Raw genomic sequence first — 17,814 nt, forward strand, 5'->3', positions numbered from 1 at the left:
CAGTGGCCGCAGTCCTCTGTCACAGTAATGCATCCTGGCACATCCTGACACTCAAAAACCAGCTGTGGAAGACAGACACACAGCATCTCTAAGCTGGCAGTGTGAGTGTTATGCATGATTACAAGTCTAAGAAATGTGATAAAACACCCAGAATCTCATGGCAATGAAATGTTTTCCCCCTGAGCTCTCAAACAGCTTTTTAAAATTTGCCCTTTACTTTGTTTGTTGTCATACTGGCCTTCACTGGCCTTGGCAGGGCTGTTATGGGCTTTGTGAGCTGAATACAGCTAAGAAAATACCCAAGGCTGGAAGGGCATTGTTCCTATAGGACACACACATACAAACACACACACTTAAGCTGAGAAAGGAAATGAGAGCTGTATGATACAAAGAAACAGACAAACACACTCATGGATTTTGGTGTTTGGCTTTGCACTAATAGTGACAAATACGGGAGACTTTACATGTCAAACAAAAGATGTTAAAAGTAAAAAAGCAACACACAGCAGCTGCCTGTTCATCTGTGAGTATTTTTATTTTAGAAAACTAGTTACATTTATTGCAAGTTTAGTAATACACTTTCAATAAAATACTGTAAGTTATATGCATAAAGGAACTGTACAAATGTGACTCAGAAACATTGTTCTGACTGATCTGTGAGAACTGCCTCCTCGCCAGGCATTTAGTGTGTCAACAAAATAAAATAAAAGAGAAAGAAAGAAAACATTTGCTGATTCAATTATCTAAAAAATCCCAGATGCCATTTCCTGCAATAGAGGAAGTGCGCCTCAGGAAGTAGGCGTGTCCTTGTGTCTCGGCTCCCCAGACCTTTTACTGGCTGTGTAAACATGATAGCATTCCTCCGGCTGTCCAAAGAGAGCTGCGCTTACAAACTTATCATACAACCTTCATTTTATCTCCTGTAAAAATACATCAGCGCCACAGTGAGCCGCGCTCTATTGCATGTGTTGTCACTGTTCCTAAAGTGTGATACCCATGGAAGGTGAACAAATGCTGTGCAGTGAAAAGACTCAGGGTTAAGTTGTTGGAGATTGTGGGGTCAGACAGGTGGCGTGCTGTAGCGGATCTCCGCGTTGAATTTGTCAGGAGTTTTGGGCAGCGGAGGCTTCTTCAGCATGTTGTGCTTCATGATCACCTCCTCGTTAGCGTAGATTGGGGTGTCTGTGTCGTCAGAGTGGTACCCTGACTGGTACCCGCTCGTCTGATTGGACGACTCCGAGGCCAAAGACTCTTTGCTCTTGCAGCGCAGCAGCTGGCTGAGGAGAGAAACAAGGAAAGGGACATATTTTTAAACTCTGATTTACAGCAAGAACAAATCCAAAAAGGTGTGGTTATTAGATGAGTAATAGTGGGTCAAATGTAATGGGGGTTATATGCTGATTTTTTAGTACTCACCTGAAGTTGGGAGTGGTTGAAAGCGGTGGATTCAGACCCTTCACCTCCTCTGGTGAGAAGCCCATACCGCTGTCTGTGTGACCCTCCTGTAACAGTGCCAACAAATGAAGAGAACATATGTGGTTGGTGCCGAACAGGGAAACACTGACTCATTCGTAATCAATTCAATACTCAATTCAATAACCATAGTTTTCTCTTTAACGTGTAATGTTGGGCTGTTCGATGACTGTTTTCATCATCGATTCCTCTGCTAATAATTCCCTCTATTTATTGATTAATTGTTTTGTCTGTAAAATGTCTGAAGTGGAAATAAAACCTTGTAACTTCCTAAACGCCAAAGGTGACGTCATCAAATTGCTTGTTTTTGTCAGACTGACCGTCCAAAACCCAAAGATTTTGTTTACACAAGAAAAAGAAAAGCTGCAAATCCTAACAGTTGCTCAACATTTAGTTAGAAAAATGACTGAAACTATTAATCAATTATCAGTTTTTTTGATTAGATTAATTGTCTGTTGTTGTTGTTTCATTTCCATGGCAAAGATTGACTTTTAAGCGATTCTCAGAATATTTGATCATTCATTTTCGGGCAATCTACTAACTGACTGAATGATTAATCGATCGATCATTTCAGCTTTATTAAGAGTTTATGCCATGTGTCGAATCGTCTTTAGTTCTTATTTCAATGAGGCTGCCATGAGGCTACTGAGCTGCATGACCAACTAAGTTGCCAGTTAATTAGGTTCACCTTTACAATACAATGCAGTCCAGTAAAACCTTTTATCACATTCTGTTTTTTTGACATTGTGTCGGAGAGGGTTGGTTCAGCTCCATGGTAATTTCTGGCGCTCTTGCTGTATCATATTCAGTGTGCTTCTGATATTTCTTTTCATGGAAATAGGGAGAAACATTTAAGTGTAAAGAAAATATCTCTCTTTCTCGCAGTAGAATAAATCTATGGCGACATCTGCTTTGTGAAAGTGTGTTCAACGTGTGCAGAGACACACACACACTCTCACCATGACACTGCTGCGCGCCACAGGGATGTCCTCAAACGTCTTCACACTGAGGGGCCGACTGCACCTCTCGCTCTGCTGGGAAAGTCTGCACAAAGGAGATAAGTGGCTGAAACTTTACCAGCGAGTATTTTAACTTTTGTGAGAAGTCACAGTGGAGAGTGACAGTAAGATCATCATGCTCACCCAAGGGACGACGGGCTGTCATAGTGCTGCTGAGCATCCAGGATTTCCCCACTTTGGGGCCTACTGTAGAGACTCCTGGGGTCGGGGGTCACTGGAGATCCTTCTGCCCCGCTGCCTGCTGTCAGGGGGATGTAGTCCTTCCCACACTGGATCAATGAATCCCACACAAATTAGTACAGATGAAAACTAATATTAAAGCAAAAAAGAATGTTGAAAATATCTATTGATCATACATTAAATGCACTCCAAAAATTACTTTGCTTTATTACTGTACTACCGGGCTGTAATCAGATTTTCCTTATGTAACTAGTTTGCATCAGCCTGTTTTTTTCTACTTCAACTTCAGATAATGACTTCCTAAATTTCCCAGAATTACTTGGCAATGCTCACTGAATGGGTGTGAACTTGTTGCAATCAGCTGGTTGTTATTTTGGGTACACAGGGAGCACTAACAATAGCTCAGTGAAAGACAGGGACTGAGAGATATTGCTAAGGGAACTTGCGTGCCTCTGATCAAAATTGGCAAAGATCAAACTGCTGTCAGTGAAGAAACTGGAACATCTGCCTCCTGTGTGAAGGATTTCCCAGTTGTTTTTTTTCTTCGTGACTCACAGAATAAAGAGCTTAAATGTTATCTGCTGTTGAACTACACTGTAGCTGTGATTAGACTTTTGTTTTGACCCAAACTGACCTGCTGAGCGCTGGCCTGCAGCAGGTTGCCCAGATGCTCAACCAGCTCTGTGAACGTTGGCCTGTCCGTGGGACGATCCAGCCAGCAGTCCAACATGGTCTGGTATCTGTAAACACAAGTAAATTCACAGTGATCACGGTGAGATGGTGGATGGAGTTACGCCCCTATGATACACTCAACTGCATCACGCCAACTTTCCACTCACATCTCAGTGGTGGCGTATTCTGGAGGTCTCATCCTGGTGCCTTCCTTAAGCCTCCTGCAGAAAGACTCGTCGATGCAAACACCCGGGTAGGGAGATGCCCCTGCAGGAGACATGACAGAGGTGATATTGCAGGTGTACAGACGTCATGACGTGCCTAGCTTTATGCGTGCTGGTGAAGATTACGCCTACCCAGAGAAAAGATCTCCCAGAGAAGGACCCCAAAGGACCAAACATCGCTTTGTGTGGTGTACACGCGATCGAAGATGGTCTCAGGAGCCATCCACTTCAGAGGGAGACGAGCCTGTGGCACGATGGAGAAGAGGTTTCATTGCTTCACAGATTTTACCTTAAAACACTAGCTTAATTCACCTGTGTTACTGATAATGTATGTGTAGGTTGGGGAGGGATGGGCTCACATCTCCTTTGCGGACATAGTCAGGGTCTTTGTAGACATCTCTAGCGAGGCCAAAGTCGCAGATCTTCACCACATTGTTCTCTGAGAGCAGGATGTTTCTGGCTGCTAGATCTCTGTGGATACACTACAGAGCACAACAGAAACAGAGGAAGTCACATTCACATACAAAGAGCGATCATTATCTCCAGTGTTGGATGCCTACATGCATACAAACAGATTTCTAGATAACTGCAGTTTCACCTTGCGGGAGGACAGAAAGTCCATCCCTTTGGCCACCTGGAAGCTGTAGCTTATCAGGTCCTCCATGGTGAGATGGTCATCGTCAGAGCTCTCTGTGGTCACATGGAGCATTTTACAATCATAAAAGTTAACCTTGAATGACATTACAAGTGTTTACAAGCAGTGAGTCGGTGCAAAAGTGATCATTTGGAGTTGTCGTCACCACCTTCCCGAGCGTCTACGTTGCAGCCTGAAGCCGTGTCCCCAGCTCTGGAGCAGACAGCTGTTCCTGTGCAGATGTCCAGCTGGGCGATCCTCCCCAGACCCAGATCCCCGTCGGTCACATCCTCCTCTGCACATGCCCACCTCTGGCTATCCACCCGCTTCCTCTGTTGACCACAGTGGATAACACAGTCATCAGTTAATGAGGAGGAAAAAGTTAGAATCGTAAGCATTTTTTATCGAGGTTGGTGGCTTTGTTTGTGCGGATCTGTTAGATTCAGTCTTTAACTTTTAGGGCTGTGTAATGATCTGTGGTCAATGATGTGGCTGAGTGCAGCAGTCTGGGCTGAGTGTAACTACATCAGACGGTTGGCTGCAGTTTATTGGCTGCTCGAGGGATACACATCGTTTACCTTGTAGGGGCTGTACTCTCCGCGCTTGCTCTTCAGGTAGCTGGAGAGATTTCCATGTTTACAGTACTCCACAATCACCATCAGTGGCCCTGCAGACAGAGAGAAGAGCCAAGAGGTTCAGGATCAAAGTACTCATAACTTTACATTACAGGACCACAGAGGACATCTAGAGTCTGATTTAATGAGAGCTGAGAGGGATATTAAAGAGAAAGAAAACTAAACACCAGACATCCAAAACAAACACAGATGAGCTAGTGTTTGAAGGTGAAGTGCTTGTTAAGTTCCATCACCAGCTCTAATAAAGAGGAAAATTACTCAGGAACACAACACACAACAGAGGGCAGAGTAAATAGGCCTGTCCTCACCTACAGCACAGCTGCAGTGTGTGCTTTGTTTGATGACTCACCTCCAGGCTTCGTACAAGCTCCCAGCAGGTTGACGACATTGAGATGATGTCCAATATGAATGAGAATTTTCAGCTCTGACATCAAGGCGCGGTATTCACTGGACGTAGCTCCCTCTGTGACACAGAGAGATACATGTAAGTGTGTGTGTTTGAAGGGGTTTTGTGTATGTGTATGTGTGTGTGTCTGTGTGTGTTTGTGTGTGTCTGTGTGTGCGTGCGCAGGACAAACTACTAACCCTTAAGCATCTTGACTGCGACAGTGGTGCATGTGGTGGCTTTTTCAATGCCAAAGGCAGCTGCTTCTACCACCTGACCAAACGCTCCTCGCCCAAGTGGGTCACCTTCAATTTGTCAAGAAGACACACAGAGGACACAGGATCAGTGCCAACATTGTTTTCTCAGACGTTGTACCCCCTCATCGGCATCACACGTCATAGGATGTGCTCATTTGAATCGATTTTAGAAGTTAGAAATTATAACTTTATGATGAACTTTATGAAATAATGATAACTTTTTCAGCATAATGTGATGTGAGGGAAACTGACTTTGCTTGTCCCTTCTCTGCAAGGTGAGAAGTCTGTGCTGACACTTGTACAGACACATCGGCAATGAACCTGCTTGTTTGAAGTTGAAGAAATGTCGCCTTGCTCGCTATTCCCATTTTCTGGGTTAAATCACCTAGATTTCTCACCTAGCTTCAGCCTGTCCCGAGGGAACTCCCATTTGTTAGCATCGTAGGTGAGCCTCTCACACTGCTCGTCCATGGGCATGTCCTCTGAGTCCAGGATCATGGACAGGTAGCCCGTCTTCAGATCCCTGTCATTTGGCTGAAACAGTGTGAGAGAGAGAATACGTGTGAATTAATGAGTCTCCATTGGCCTCACTTCTTCCCTTTCACTACAATGAAACCCTTCTTCTCCCGGTGACTTCTCCAGTAAAAGGGGCCCAATCAGTGCTGTGGGCCAACGTGACTTACGGTAGCAGTGAGTGGCCCTGTTGTTCCTGGATACAAAGGAGAGTGGCCGCCGAGAGCCAGGCCAGTCACTTTTAATCAGTCATATACCCCCACAGTGTGTGTGCTTGTGTGTGTGTGTGTTTTAGCTGGATTTTGTTTCTTCTTTTTTTTTAAATATCAGCTCCTATGTGTGTAAATGAAGGGAAAATCCAAGGAAGGAAAAGTAAGGCAAAGGGAGGATGAGGAAGTTCTCACTCTCTTTCTTCCACGGATGACAAAGACGATCAGCAACCAGAAAAACATGGCGATGACCACTGACCCAATAGGAACAATCAGCTCCACATTAGTCTTTTCCTCTGCACCTAGAACAAACACAACAGCATGAGATGGAGGAGTATTAATGACGTATAAATGACGTTATTTTAAAACATGTCAAAGAACAGGTCATACAACTAATCTGACAAAGTTGGAGCCTGTTCTTCAGGGAGAAACGTGGGACAGTCACAGTGGAATGGCGATTATAATTTCAACGGTGTGCCTTGGCACCGTTGCATGAGGTTCAGACAGGTTTGTCATTGTCTTTGGCATGTATACATGTGTGTATGTGTGTCTGTGTTTGGGCTGGAGGAAGGAGACTGTTGGAATCTGTACTGTAAGCAAACTGATATTTTATCTAGTCAAAACAAATGGTCAGGAGTCAGCACAAACAGCTACTGCCAAAGACAACTTGGAAAAGGCCAATCAGAGCTGTAGTAGTGTAACTACATGCTGTATGAAACGTCTCTCCCCGCTCCAAATTAGCTTGGGACTGTACAACAATTAATTGGGAGTAAAGGGAGGCAGAAAATGGTGGTTGAAATTTTGGGGGGAGAGCAGGGACAAGGATATCTGAACTTTTTCTCATTCAAGATGAATTCTTCACCAGTGAAACTAGTTTTAAAACCCATTACAGTTACATCACTAAGCCTTAGCTTTTATTTTTACTTGAAAACATGGATGACACATGTGACTCAGGCATCATGCAATTGAGTTGACGACCAGTCACGACATCTGATCCCATGAATATCAGGCAACAGTATATAAGATTCAACCACCCTCCCCACCCCAATAATTTTCACAAGTGCCTTAGTTTTAAATTGTTTGCACTCATTGTATGTTGCATACAGAGATTTTCTTGTTAGCAGCTCTGTCCTCTGCCCTCCCTCGTTAGCTGGGGCTGGCGCCTGAGCTACTGTAACTGGGTCCACTTTCTGCTGGCGGGGACCAGGTCACGTAGGCCCTGGTTCTAGTTAGAGCATTTGTTTGTTTGTCGCAGTGTCCCAGTGTTCAGGACAGAAAAGGGTGGACAGGAGAGCAGAGGCTGGAGCTGGGGCAGGGCTGGCCTCTGCCTTTGTCCTGCAGTCTTGTCATTGTTTTGGATTTAGAAACTCCCAGGAGGATGTGTGCTAACTGGGCCAACTTCCTGTCATGAGGAAGCAAAGTTATTCTTACTTTACATCTTTGATATTAAAAATGTTGAATGCGTGATGTGAAACCTTGAGGCCAGATATAAACACACAGTCTTTGTGAGTACTGTGGATATTGCCACGAGGTTAAGGCTACACATGAACTATGAACAAAGTATTCTTTACTATCAGCCATGGACAGATTACTGAATGAGCCCAGCGGGCGCAGGCCCAGGGACCCTTGTGCCAGACCTGTTTGAAGTAATTATTAGAGAAAGAAAACTATAGTTTCTTGTTGGACAGTAAATCTACTTTAAATCTAGTAAATGATTACAAAGTAATGTGAAACTACAACAAAGAGGCACAAAACGACTGCAAAGAAGGACAGAATACCTTTAAAGTCACCACACAACCAGAAAGTGACTTCAAGGAGACACCAAAAGACTATGAGACACAATGACTACAGACAGACAGAAAATGACTACAAGGAGACACAAAAAGAACTTCTTTCATTCTACGTGTCTGGGGGGTTTACATGTCACTGTTTCATAATGCATCTGTACTATCAGCAAACAGAAAGTACTAGATCATTGTTCACTGAAATGTTTCAGGTATAATTCTATACTGTTCACCCGAGTGCGGGCAGGGACTGACCTTCAGTCATCAGAGAGGCCTGTGAGGAGTCACAGCCACGGCTGTTACATGCGGTGCAGGTGTACAGACCACTGTCCTCCTTCTTCACACGCTGAATTGTCAGAATATGGTTGTTCTGGCTCAGAATCACACCTGAAAGAAATCCATGCTGTTTCGTTAAAAGCTGTGGCTACAGATGAACTGGGAGTCAGTGTTCACTGAAATGTCCTGCACGTCTCACCTGAGCCCTCCACCACAGTGTGGTTGTTTTTGGTCCACTCCACTGTTGGGTTTGGCATCCCAGCAGCGTCACAGTGGAGACTGATCGTTGCACTCACATTAACTTTTTGATCGGTAAAATTATTAAGGATCCTTGCAGCCTCGAGACCTAAAATCACAACAAAATTAATTTCAGAAACACAAAACAAACTACAAATGTCAGTTTTTGTTGACTCTTTTGAACAAATCTTCTCTTAAAACTGCTGGGAGAGACAATGAAATTATCAGGTTACAAAAATGTTCCTTAATCAAATGCCCCATTCTTAATACTTGGAGAGCAATATGTCCCTCATATTAGGCTTATCGTATGTTACTGTGTGTTCATCATGATACTAATATTCATATTAGTATCTGTAGTGAAACCAAGTAAAATAATCTCACAGTTTTATATCACCTAAAATGAAATATGGTTTTCAACCAGAAAATTAAAAAAAAAAAGTCTTACCTTTGAGAGAAAGACGACGTAACAGGCAGGTTCTTTCCTGAGTCTTGATGCTTTCCACCTGACAGGCATACAGACCCTCATCCCGACGGGACGCGTTGGGCAGCGTCAGCTCCAGGGTCACATTGGTGCCCTGAAGCCTTGACATCACTGCATGCGTCAGGGGCCTCCGCTGCAGCGTGAGGGAGCGACAGGGCTGCACAGACGCTATCTGCTCTGACTCTGAGATGTTGGCCACACGGAACCAGGCAAGGTTGCCATAGATCAGCCTGTCTGCCTTACACCGCAGAACCACATGTTGCTCCTCTAAGGGCTCATTGGATGGAGAGACACTCACCTCGAGGCCACCTATGGAGTGTAGAGAGACGGACACACAGGCAAGAGGGAGAACAGCATGGTAAGTACTGAAATGATTACAGAAAGGGCCCACATGAGACAGAATAAAAAAGAAAAAGCACAGTGCTCACGTGTCACGTGGAAAAAGATGATACGTGAATCCTCTCCTACTTTGTTGGTAGCTATGCATCTGTAAAGGGCATGGGCCTCGGCTTTCTGAATCTTCAAGGAGCTCACGATTTTCTGGGGAAATGCGTTTACTTTTTCAATGATTGCAAATCAGATTTAGTAAAAATCCATCGTGCCCCTTTTAGCTGATTCTGGTGGTGGCGGACTGCAGGGGGAATGGGGTGTGATCAACAGGAACTGTTTACCTGATGGGCATGATCAGGGTCAATTATAATCCGTTCTACAGGATGGTGACCAGTGCTATTGCTGACATCTCTCCAGCCTGCACACTTCACTAGCTGTATGTCAGACTTCACCAGCCCTGAACTGTTGGACAAAAACAGACAGAAACCAGATGGCATTAGGACATCTTGCTATGATACTTTTTAAAACATTTCCCCGCAGTAGCACTTTCACTCCGATATACTCTTATTTTATCTCCTACAAATGATGCACAAATGGGGAACCATGACTTTCACTGTTAAAGTCATGTAGTTTTTCATGTTTCCTTTTTTCCTCTTCTGTTTTTCTGTGTTATGCAATTTATTTTTAGTAGCGACGCAGATTAAGAAAAACAAGAAACCTACTAAAGTATTTATTTTTGAGATGTGAAAAATGGAAAATTGGCAAGATGAAAACAAGGGAAAGAAAGTATACAAGAAGAGGAGCAGCTTCAGCAGGAAGAAGCTCTTTTTTGACGAGGAGCACGATGGGAACAACAGGAAACATAGTTTGGGACTGAGGAAGAGCTCTGATATGCAGGCAGGAGATAAGAAACCTGCTGAGGGTCAAAGCAGCCACTCACACAGGCCTCCTCCTTTCTGTCAACATTCGTCAAATGGCTGCATACCTGAGGAGGCTGCGGTGTAACAGCCAAGCCCTTCCCTCTGCACACCGCAGAGCCATTCACCAGGGTCTGCTATATCTCAAACAGCTGATCCAGAGAGGTGCACTTGTCTTGTGGTAAAACATCTCTGGTTGCATAAAATAAGTAAACACATTCTGAGTCTGAATAATTGAAGCCCTTCTAAAAATGGACATTGTGAAGAGCATGAATCACATCCGCTGATCTGCACTGGGATCATTGTCTCTTCTTTTGTTTTTGTCAACATCACGAAAGCAGCTACTCCTCTCCTACATCAACAACCTGTTGACAATGAGTGACTGATAAACATGCGAGCACTGCGTTCACACACGAGAGGAAGTTCACTCTCTTGCTCTCTCTGTTTTTCTCCCAGACCCTCTCCCACACACGCTGCAGGACGGTGACTTACACGAAGGCCTCTGGGCAGTCCTCTTTAGACACCCACTGCCACTGGATGTGTGCAGGTGTGGGAAATCCACGGGCCGTGCACCTCAGGGTGGGGCTGCTGCCATATGGGTACACATCGGTATCCACCGCCACCTCCTTCTCAATAATGTGAGGAGGCACTGTAGGAGGAGACAGAAGGAGAGTTATCACCGCTGTCTCTTGACTAACAGCTGAAGAAGAAATGAATAACAGAAAGAACAAGACAACGTGCCGTTGACCAGCAGCTGGAAGGAGCGTCTCTGTTCTTCTTTAGTAATCTTATTGGTCAGGACCATTGTGTAATTCCCTGCATCCACTTCTGTGACTCCACGGATGATGAGGGCATCACTTTTGGCTTTTACTCTGTAATCATCCTTCAGCGGTAGGCCATTTTTTAACCTGGGCACACAGAGAGGAGTGACAAAGTAATCAACGCGACTGCAGTAACGTCACAGGGGAAAGTTAATTCTGTCTTCAACACATGGACTGTAACTTTTTAACATTTTCCTAAAGCAACACACTATCTATTTAACCGATTAACTGTACAACAAACTTCTTCTAGTACGTCCTCTGCTACAATGTGTTTTTCTGCTGTGAACAAACCATTTAAAGCTGGGCTCTGGGTAGGCTGAGTACTTGACAGGGATCACGGTGGAAGTTTGACCTCCCACATTTACCTCCCAAACTTTTGTCCACTGCTCTTTCATATCAATGAAAGGCTTCTCTGGAAAGACAAGAAAAATGGAAATAAAAAAGAGGCACAAATCCTCATTATTTCAAGATTCAAAACTTAATCAGCATTTTAACAAAGCTGATGGGAATTTGCTTTGCTGATCAAATGCAAAACAGAGGCCTCAGAACAACACAACTCTACACTGAGATTCAACAGAAAGTTTTGTGAGGAAAATAGAGAGATAGATAAATGACGAAACTGCAAAAAGGAAATATATAGTTTTTTGGCAACATTTTACTAAATTTTGTCAGTTTTGTGGCTCCATAAAACACATCCAGGGAAAAACTCTAAAAAATAATAATGTCTTAAGGAAAAAGAAAGGGGAAAAGTAATGAAAACTGACAGATATACAGTGTGATTACAGCATACGAACTCATGCAGCTTGGTCCATTGATTCAAGTACATGAAATGAATAACTTTATGTGTCCAAATATGCAACATATGTCAGGTTGAATTATGGGGAAAGATGTACAAAATGATGCAGAAGACTGAGGAAATAATTGACTTTTTTTCCAGTTATCTACACTAAAAACACATGTTACCGCATCCCTCAAGATGTCTTCAAGAGAGGAAAAACACATGTTGTGGAATCTTTAAGCTTTCATGATTGTAAAATAATTGCTTTTATAGTAATAAAGAAGTGCTGAAACAGCTGTCTATAACAAGATAATGTTTCCAGTGCACCTACCATACACTTTAAGAAATGCTGAGGCACTTTTCTCCATCTGCCCACTGGACGCAGTGCAGGTGTACTCTCCGGTGTGATTAACTGTCACATTCTCCACTATGAGAGTGTTGGACAGCTCCAGGGAATTCAACAGCCTCTTCTTGTGGGGTGTTGCGTGTGTCTGCCTCGAACCATTCACCGAGGTCTGAGGTAAGAGACACACATCAGAAATATGAAATATGTCCCTAAAATAATTTAGAACATTTTGGTTTCAGTCCACTGGGATTATTTTTCTGATGAGAACAGACAGAGCATCAATAGCACATTTGGACACCTTTGCACTTTGACCTGGTATAGAGATGATCTGGAGGATTCCTGAAAGCAGGAAGTAAGGAATATATGTGAGGATGACTGGAAGCGAGATACAGCACTGGTGGTATCTCTGTCTGTCCTCAGTGGTGTGTAAGACAAGCTGATTCAAGGCTGTCACATGAGGTCATTATACGAGGGCACTGAACATCACAGAGGAAGAGCAGAAAAGCCTCGGGCACTGACCAGGGCCTGACCAGAGTGCGTCCAGTTGAATTCGATGCCCACATTGAGCTCGGTGTTGGCAGTGCAGCTGAGCACCAGGCGGTCCCCCACAGACAGCCTCAGTTGCACGGGGGTCAGGGTGAGGTCATGGATCTTGTATCCTGCGGAAAAGGGAGGGAAGACATGGCAGTCAGCCGATGGCCTATTGTTCTCCTGAGACCACAGACTCTCTCTCTGCACCTCCTCTCCCTCCATACTTCACCAGGTCCCTTTTTCACTCACTTACTAACAGTCCATCTGTTCTTACTCTCCCACACACACAAGCAGAACCCTGCATTTAGACACATGTTTTGAGTCATAGGTGCACACACACACACACACACACACACACACACACACACACACACACGTAGTTGTATCCCCTCAATGACATTCTGCATTCCCCAACTTTAACCATCACAACTAACTGTCAAACCTCAGCCTTTACTTTAACCCTAACCTAAATGTAATTCTAATCGTGACCTTAAAACTGTCCTTGTGAGAGGCGGCCATATGTCCTCACTTCCAAAAAAAGTCCTCACTCTGTGGTAGAATGTTCTAGTCCTCACTATGTCACAAGTACAAACACACACACACACACACACAGATTTCTTCTTGAATTTTAACTTCTACAACCGATCGTTCATTGTGTGATTCTTTGTCCATCTTACCAACAACAGCGACGATGTAGAGAGGGGATTTAAATGTCTCATTTCCAATCCGAGTCTGGCAGGACACGTAGCCAGCACAGCTGATCAGATGACTGGGAACAGTGAAACCCGTCTTGGCGTCCCACAGAGAATCCTTCCCATCAGGATGAAGCTCCTTATTTGGATACTTCTGACAGACACAGACATTTACTGATTTTGAACATAGAATTTATAAAAACATCAATGCCAACACATTTTACAAATGAGCACCCTTATCTGGCTATGTAAATAAGATTGTATTACCTTTTAAAACACCACATTAGGTACAAGACTGACAAAATGAGCTATCAACAACAGCTGCTGCTGATAATTGAGCACCTAATATGAATTCAGAATGTACTTGTGAAATGTGAATGTGAAACCACATTCAACTATAGGACATTTTGTCTTAGTTTCACTGATTTAAAGGAGCACTCCTCTGGTTTCAATCGTAAACATTAGTTTACTCGTCAAGAGAAACACAACTCAGCCTAGAAAAGAGCTGTGTAATGTCTGTGTAATCTGTGGCTCTGGAGGAGCTCCCTAATATCTGAATAACCCCCCTGATGATGTTGTCAGGCTTAGGGTTGAAAATAGAAAAAATGAAACCTGAAAGCCTGCGCTGAATAGAGTTTGAAAAGTATGGACATTAACCAGGGATAACATGATGCTATTGGTTACATTTTGGGAAAGGCAGGATCCCATATTCATGGAGATGGCTCAGAATATCCCGGCATTGCTTTGACTTTGAACCATCTTTTTAAAATCTTGAACGCCCAAACTTCAAGGAAGTACTAAAAAACGATCCTTTAAAATGAGATGTGATATCATTTTATATGAATGTGCCCTACAATTGTTGAAAATGAAAATTGTTGTAAAATAACTAATTTCCTGCCTCTTATAAAACAATAAAACCTTTTACTCTCTAAATCCAAATTCTTTATCTGCTGTTGTGCCTGTCATCCTTCACATTTCCCCCACATGTAAAACTTAAGATTTCACTAAGAAAGGAACAGAGACAACTCTTCCTTACAGTGTGGAGCGTAACGTTGAGATTCTCCACTGAGCCTCGGCACGGTATCACCACCACCCGCTCTCCTTCACGGATGAACACAACCTCATATTCCTTCTCCGATGGCACAAACGGAACCTTGTAATCTGAAATGAAACATCACTTTGTGTTTAAATTCCATTAGAAGAAAACGAAATCAAACAGAACACAAACAGGATCGCCGCAAGGAGGCGGTCAGGGTGGAACAAGCTGCCATGAATCATGATTGGTCATCTCAAATCTTCCTGTATAGAACTACGACTTTGAATAAACATGACCCATTAAATACACAAAAAACAGGTTCAAATGAGTTATACCGTGGACAAACACATAAGCTGCTGCTGAGGTCTTGCCATCTTCCACTTTCAGGTCTCTATAAGAGCACTGATACTGTCCAGTTTCATTGACGGTTGCGTTGGAGAGCCGCAGGGTTATGCAGAAGAGTCCTGATCCACTGCAGTCGCTGGTGGAGAATCGAGTGCTCGTAGGTGGCGTCGTCCACCTCAGGTACTGGCGACCTCTGGATCGAGAGATATAAATGCTCTTTTTATACAATGTGTATGTGTGAGTGGTCAATGAGTGGATTGAATCCTGTCAGGGTTATTCATACACACCTGCATATTAGTTCCAGGTTGTCAGATTTGTTCATTCTGTGGACGCCATAGATGTTCAGCGTTGGCGGGTCAGGCATAAACCGCAGTTCAATGGCTGTAGGAATAAACAGCAGAAGTCTATCACAGCAAGGCGTGACAAGAAACATAATCAACAGGTAGGACGTATGTATGTACAGGCCTGACAAGTAATAGCTACAGTACACAGAAGGGTCAGAGGTCACGACTGTTTCCAAAAACACAATGTATCACCCTTAAAAATGTTTTAATGGAAGTTAAATCAAGCCAAAAGCACAATGTATAAATACGGGGATACATTATACAGGAAAAATGTATAAAGTACAATACAGGAATTCAAGGAGAACTGTTTTGTAAATGGCTCTCCGGCTACTCAGGGAATTTTTTCCACTGTTGCAGCAAATGGCGGAGCTGTGTCAAAACAGGAAGCAGGGGAAGATGGGCCGGGTCAGGCTCAATAGCCCAGCACAGTGTGGCCAAGGTGGGGTTCCTGTTTCTGAGGATACACGCTGCCCACCACCTCCCTGTGAGGCCCTGAAGCACATAGTGTATTGTATGGAAAAAAACACGATAGGCTCACCCAGTAGGCAAATCTGCCTTAACGTAACTCAGTGATCCTCATTCTGTAGCAAATATAAACTGGGATTGTAACTCTTTTATTAATTAATTCTTCTTTGTCAAATAGGCACACATTTCCCTCCCTTTCTTATCACTTTGTGCCTATATGAAATTAGTACTTTTTCATACTCAAACTGTCCATAAGCCACAAACATATTCAACAAGCCCATGTATGTCTGTCCTCATAGTCACATCTGAGACATAAAAACATTCTAGTAGCATATATTATTGGCAACAAAGATCCTTAAATGTGTTACTCAACAGAAGTCAATAATTAATAGTTAATAGATAGAAGACTTGACAAGTATTTAATTTATTCTCTTACCAGCAACACAACTTATTTCCAGAAGAATGCCAAATAGAGGAATGGCGGAGACTACCAGAGCCATCATCCGCCTGAGGACATGGACGTGAACATCCAATAATGATGATAGAACAACTTCACTGCTGTAATGATAATCCCACACACTCAATACTAATCCATTGACTTCAGGTGCCTTAAATTCCACTCCGGAGAAAAGTCAGTGAAAGTCATGAGAGCCAGCAGCGGCGGACAGAGATCAGCAGAGAGTGAAGTGCGGCTGCGTGTGTCCCCATGGAGCTGGAGCTGGAGCTGGAGCTGAGGATGGAGAGACGCACTTCAGCCGGGCAGCAGCCTGCAGGGGAGGGGCTTCTCTGTCATACTGGAACTGTGAACTACCACATGAGAGAGAGAGAGAGAGAGAGAGGGGCAGAGAGGGAGAGGGGGGCTGCTGGACATGTTGCTGGTTGTTGGGGGGCTAAAAACTGAAATGGAGCTTTTGAGAGAAACTTGTGTAGTTTGAGCATTCAACTGAAGAGAGCAGCACAGTAATCTCCCCCATACATGAGCCTCTAAGTAAAGTGAATCAGAGGTGGAGGAAGTAGCCTGTTCAGGTCCTTATTTAAGTAGCTGTGACAAAATATTTCTACACCATGCTATCATGGTGTAATAGTCATGCATTCACAGTTTTACTTATGAGTACAAGTACTAGTATTATTATATTCTATTGGATTATAATTATTGGTGGGGCTGATTTCAGTCACTACTTAATATCCTGCGATGACTTTATAGTCATACATCATCATTTCTTTGTTGATTATATTTTCTTTTACTGAGTAATGAATGACTAAAGCTTTACAAAGAATGTAGTGAAGCAATATTTACCACCTGGAGTAGAAGTATAAAGTGGCAAAAAAAATGGGAAACTCTCAAATAAATTAGCATAGAATTGTACTTGAGTACAGTACCCGAGTAAATGTGCTTAGTTATTTCCCATTGGGAAGTAGGGACAATTAAAGCAGTGATAGTATTTTTTTTTTTATCTTTATTTTCGGATTACATTCAGGAATCTATTTTCCCCAGAAAGAACATATTGCAACTGTAATATTTAAAATGCATTTGATGTAGTTTTCTGTATCTGAGAGGACAAAAATGAGGACTTTATTCCATTTAAAATACACCAAACCAAAGTTCCTTTTTACCTTTAACCACCTGAAAACAATGATATAATATTACATTTCGTTTGTAGGCGTGTATGTATCAACCTGATGGATGTAGGTCCAATATTTACTGTCTTTTAGCTCTGTTTCTACTGAGGGAAATGCCACCAGCTAGCTGCGGACAGTGTCTGCTGCTGTTGGTGTGTAGCATAAAGATGATTTTTAGAGCTTCCTGGCTGTAAACAACGCTGACGAGAGGTGTGAGAGTGAACCAAAACAGTAGTAAAGGTGCAGCCGGGAAGCCAAAACAATGAGCTGAAATTGCCATAAACTAAGAATAGCTGAGAAAAACTGCAGAACCAGGTGATAATTCTCACTTCATGTGACTGACCCCTTTCACAAACAACATTACTACAACATTCATTTATAATATTTGCTTAAACTTAAGAATGTATTTGCACATCAGTTCACAAACAGAAAATGGCACTTACAGAACTGTAACTGTGCGACAAAAGACTGGGACTACGTCAAATGTAGTAGGTTAAACTCCTCTTAAAGGGTAAAATAAATAGATCAGGATTCATCGCCTGCCCAAAGATGTCTGTTTGATTGTTAGATAAGTTGGCTCAGTGCCAGCACATGCCAGGAAACAGGGAGC

At 43.1% G+C, this 17,814-nt stretch overlaps 1 protein-coding gene across 2 annotated transcripts; it reads right to left on the reverse strand.

Moving 5' to 3' along the window:
- Positions 1–516: 516 nt before the first annotated feature.
- On the reverse strand, positions 517–16,287 carry kdr (kinase insert domain receptor (a type III receptor tyrosine kinase)). Of its 2 annotated transcripts, none has more exons than XM_070832128.1 (30): positions 16,021–16,287; positions 15,063–15,156; positions 14,766–14,968; positions 14,431–14,555; positions 13,380–13,545; positions 12,691–12,830; positions 12,157–12,340; positions 11,339–11,459; positions 10,968–11,134; positions 10,719–10,875; positions 9,651–9,771; positions 9,408–9,519; positions 8,944–9,288; positions 8,461–8,607; positions 8,241–8,372; positions 6,397–6,503; positions 5,878–6,013; positions 5,423–5,527; positions 5,187–5,300; positions 4,781–4,869; positions 4,372–4,534; positions 4,167–4,258; positions 3,928–4,050; positions 3,701–3,812; positions 3,512–3,611; positions 3,307–3,412; positions 2,616–2,761; positions 2,433–2,517; positions 1,417–1,502; positions 517–1,277 (listed from the first exon to the last, which is right to left on the reverse strand). In XM_070832128.1, exons 1-30 carry the CDS (start codon positions 16,085–16,087, stop codon positions 1,061–1,063), a joined length of 4,062 nt encoding a protein of 1,353 aa, XP_070688229.1. In that variant the 5' UTR covers positions 16,088–16,287; the 3' UTR covers positions 517–1,060. The 2 variants fall into 2 exon arrangements, with proteins under 2 accessions (XP_070688229.1, XP_070688227.1); XM_070832126.1 differs by having other exon boundaries at positions 13,380–13,548.
- Positions 16,288–17,814: the final 1,527 nt, after the last annotated feature.

This window comes from Pempheris klunzingeri, chromosome 6 (assembly GCF_042242105.1).
Source record: "Pempheris klunzingeri isolate RE-2024b chromosome 6, fPemKlu1.hap1, whole genome shotgun sequence".
Lineage (NCBI taxonomy): Eukaryota > Metazoa > Chordata > Actinopteri > Acropomatiformes > Pempheridae > Pempheris > Pempheris klunzingeri.

What these genes read in the sequence shown, in the direction of transcription:
- kdr (XM_070832126.1), bottom strand. Translation starts at nt 16,087, where the DNA reads ATGATGGCTCTGGTAGTCTCCGCCATTCCTCTATTTGGCATTCTTCTG. An exon ending in AACCTGGAACTAATATGCAG is followed by an intron (nt 14,969 to 15,062) that starts GTGTGTATGAAT and finishes CTCTCGATCCAG; the next exon opens with AGGTCGCCAGTACCTGAGGT. An exon ending in TGGCGCGCAGCAGTGTCATG is followed by an intron (nt 1,503 to 2,432) that starts GTGAGAGTGTGT and finishes GCACTGTTACAG; the next exon opens with GAGGGTCACACAGACAGCGG.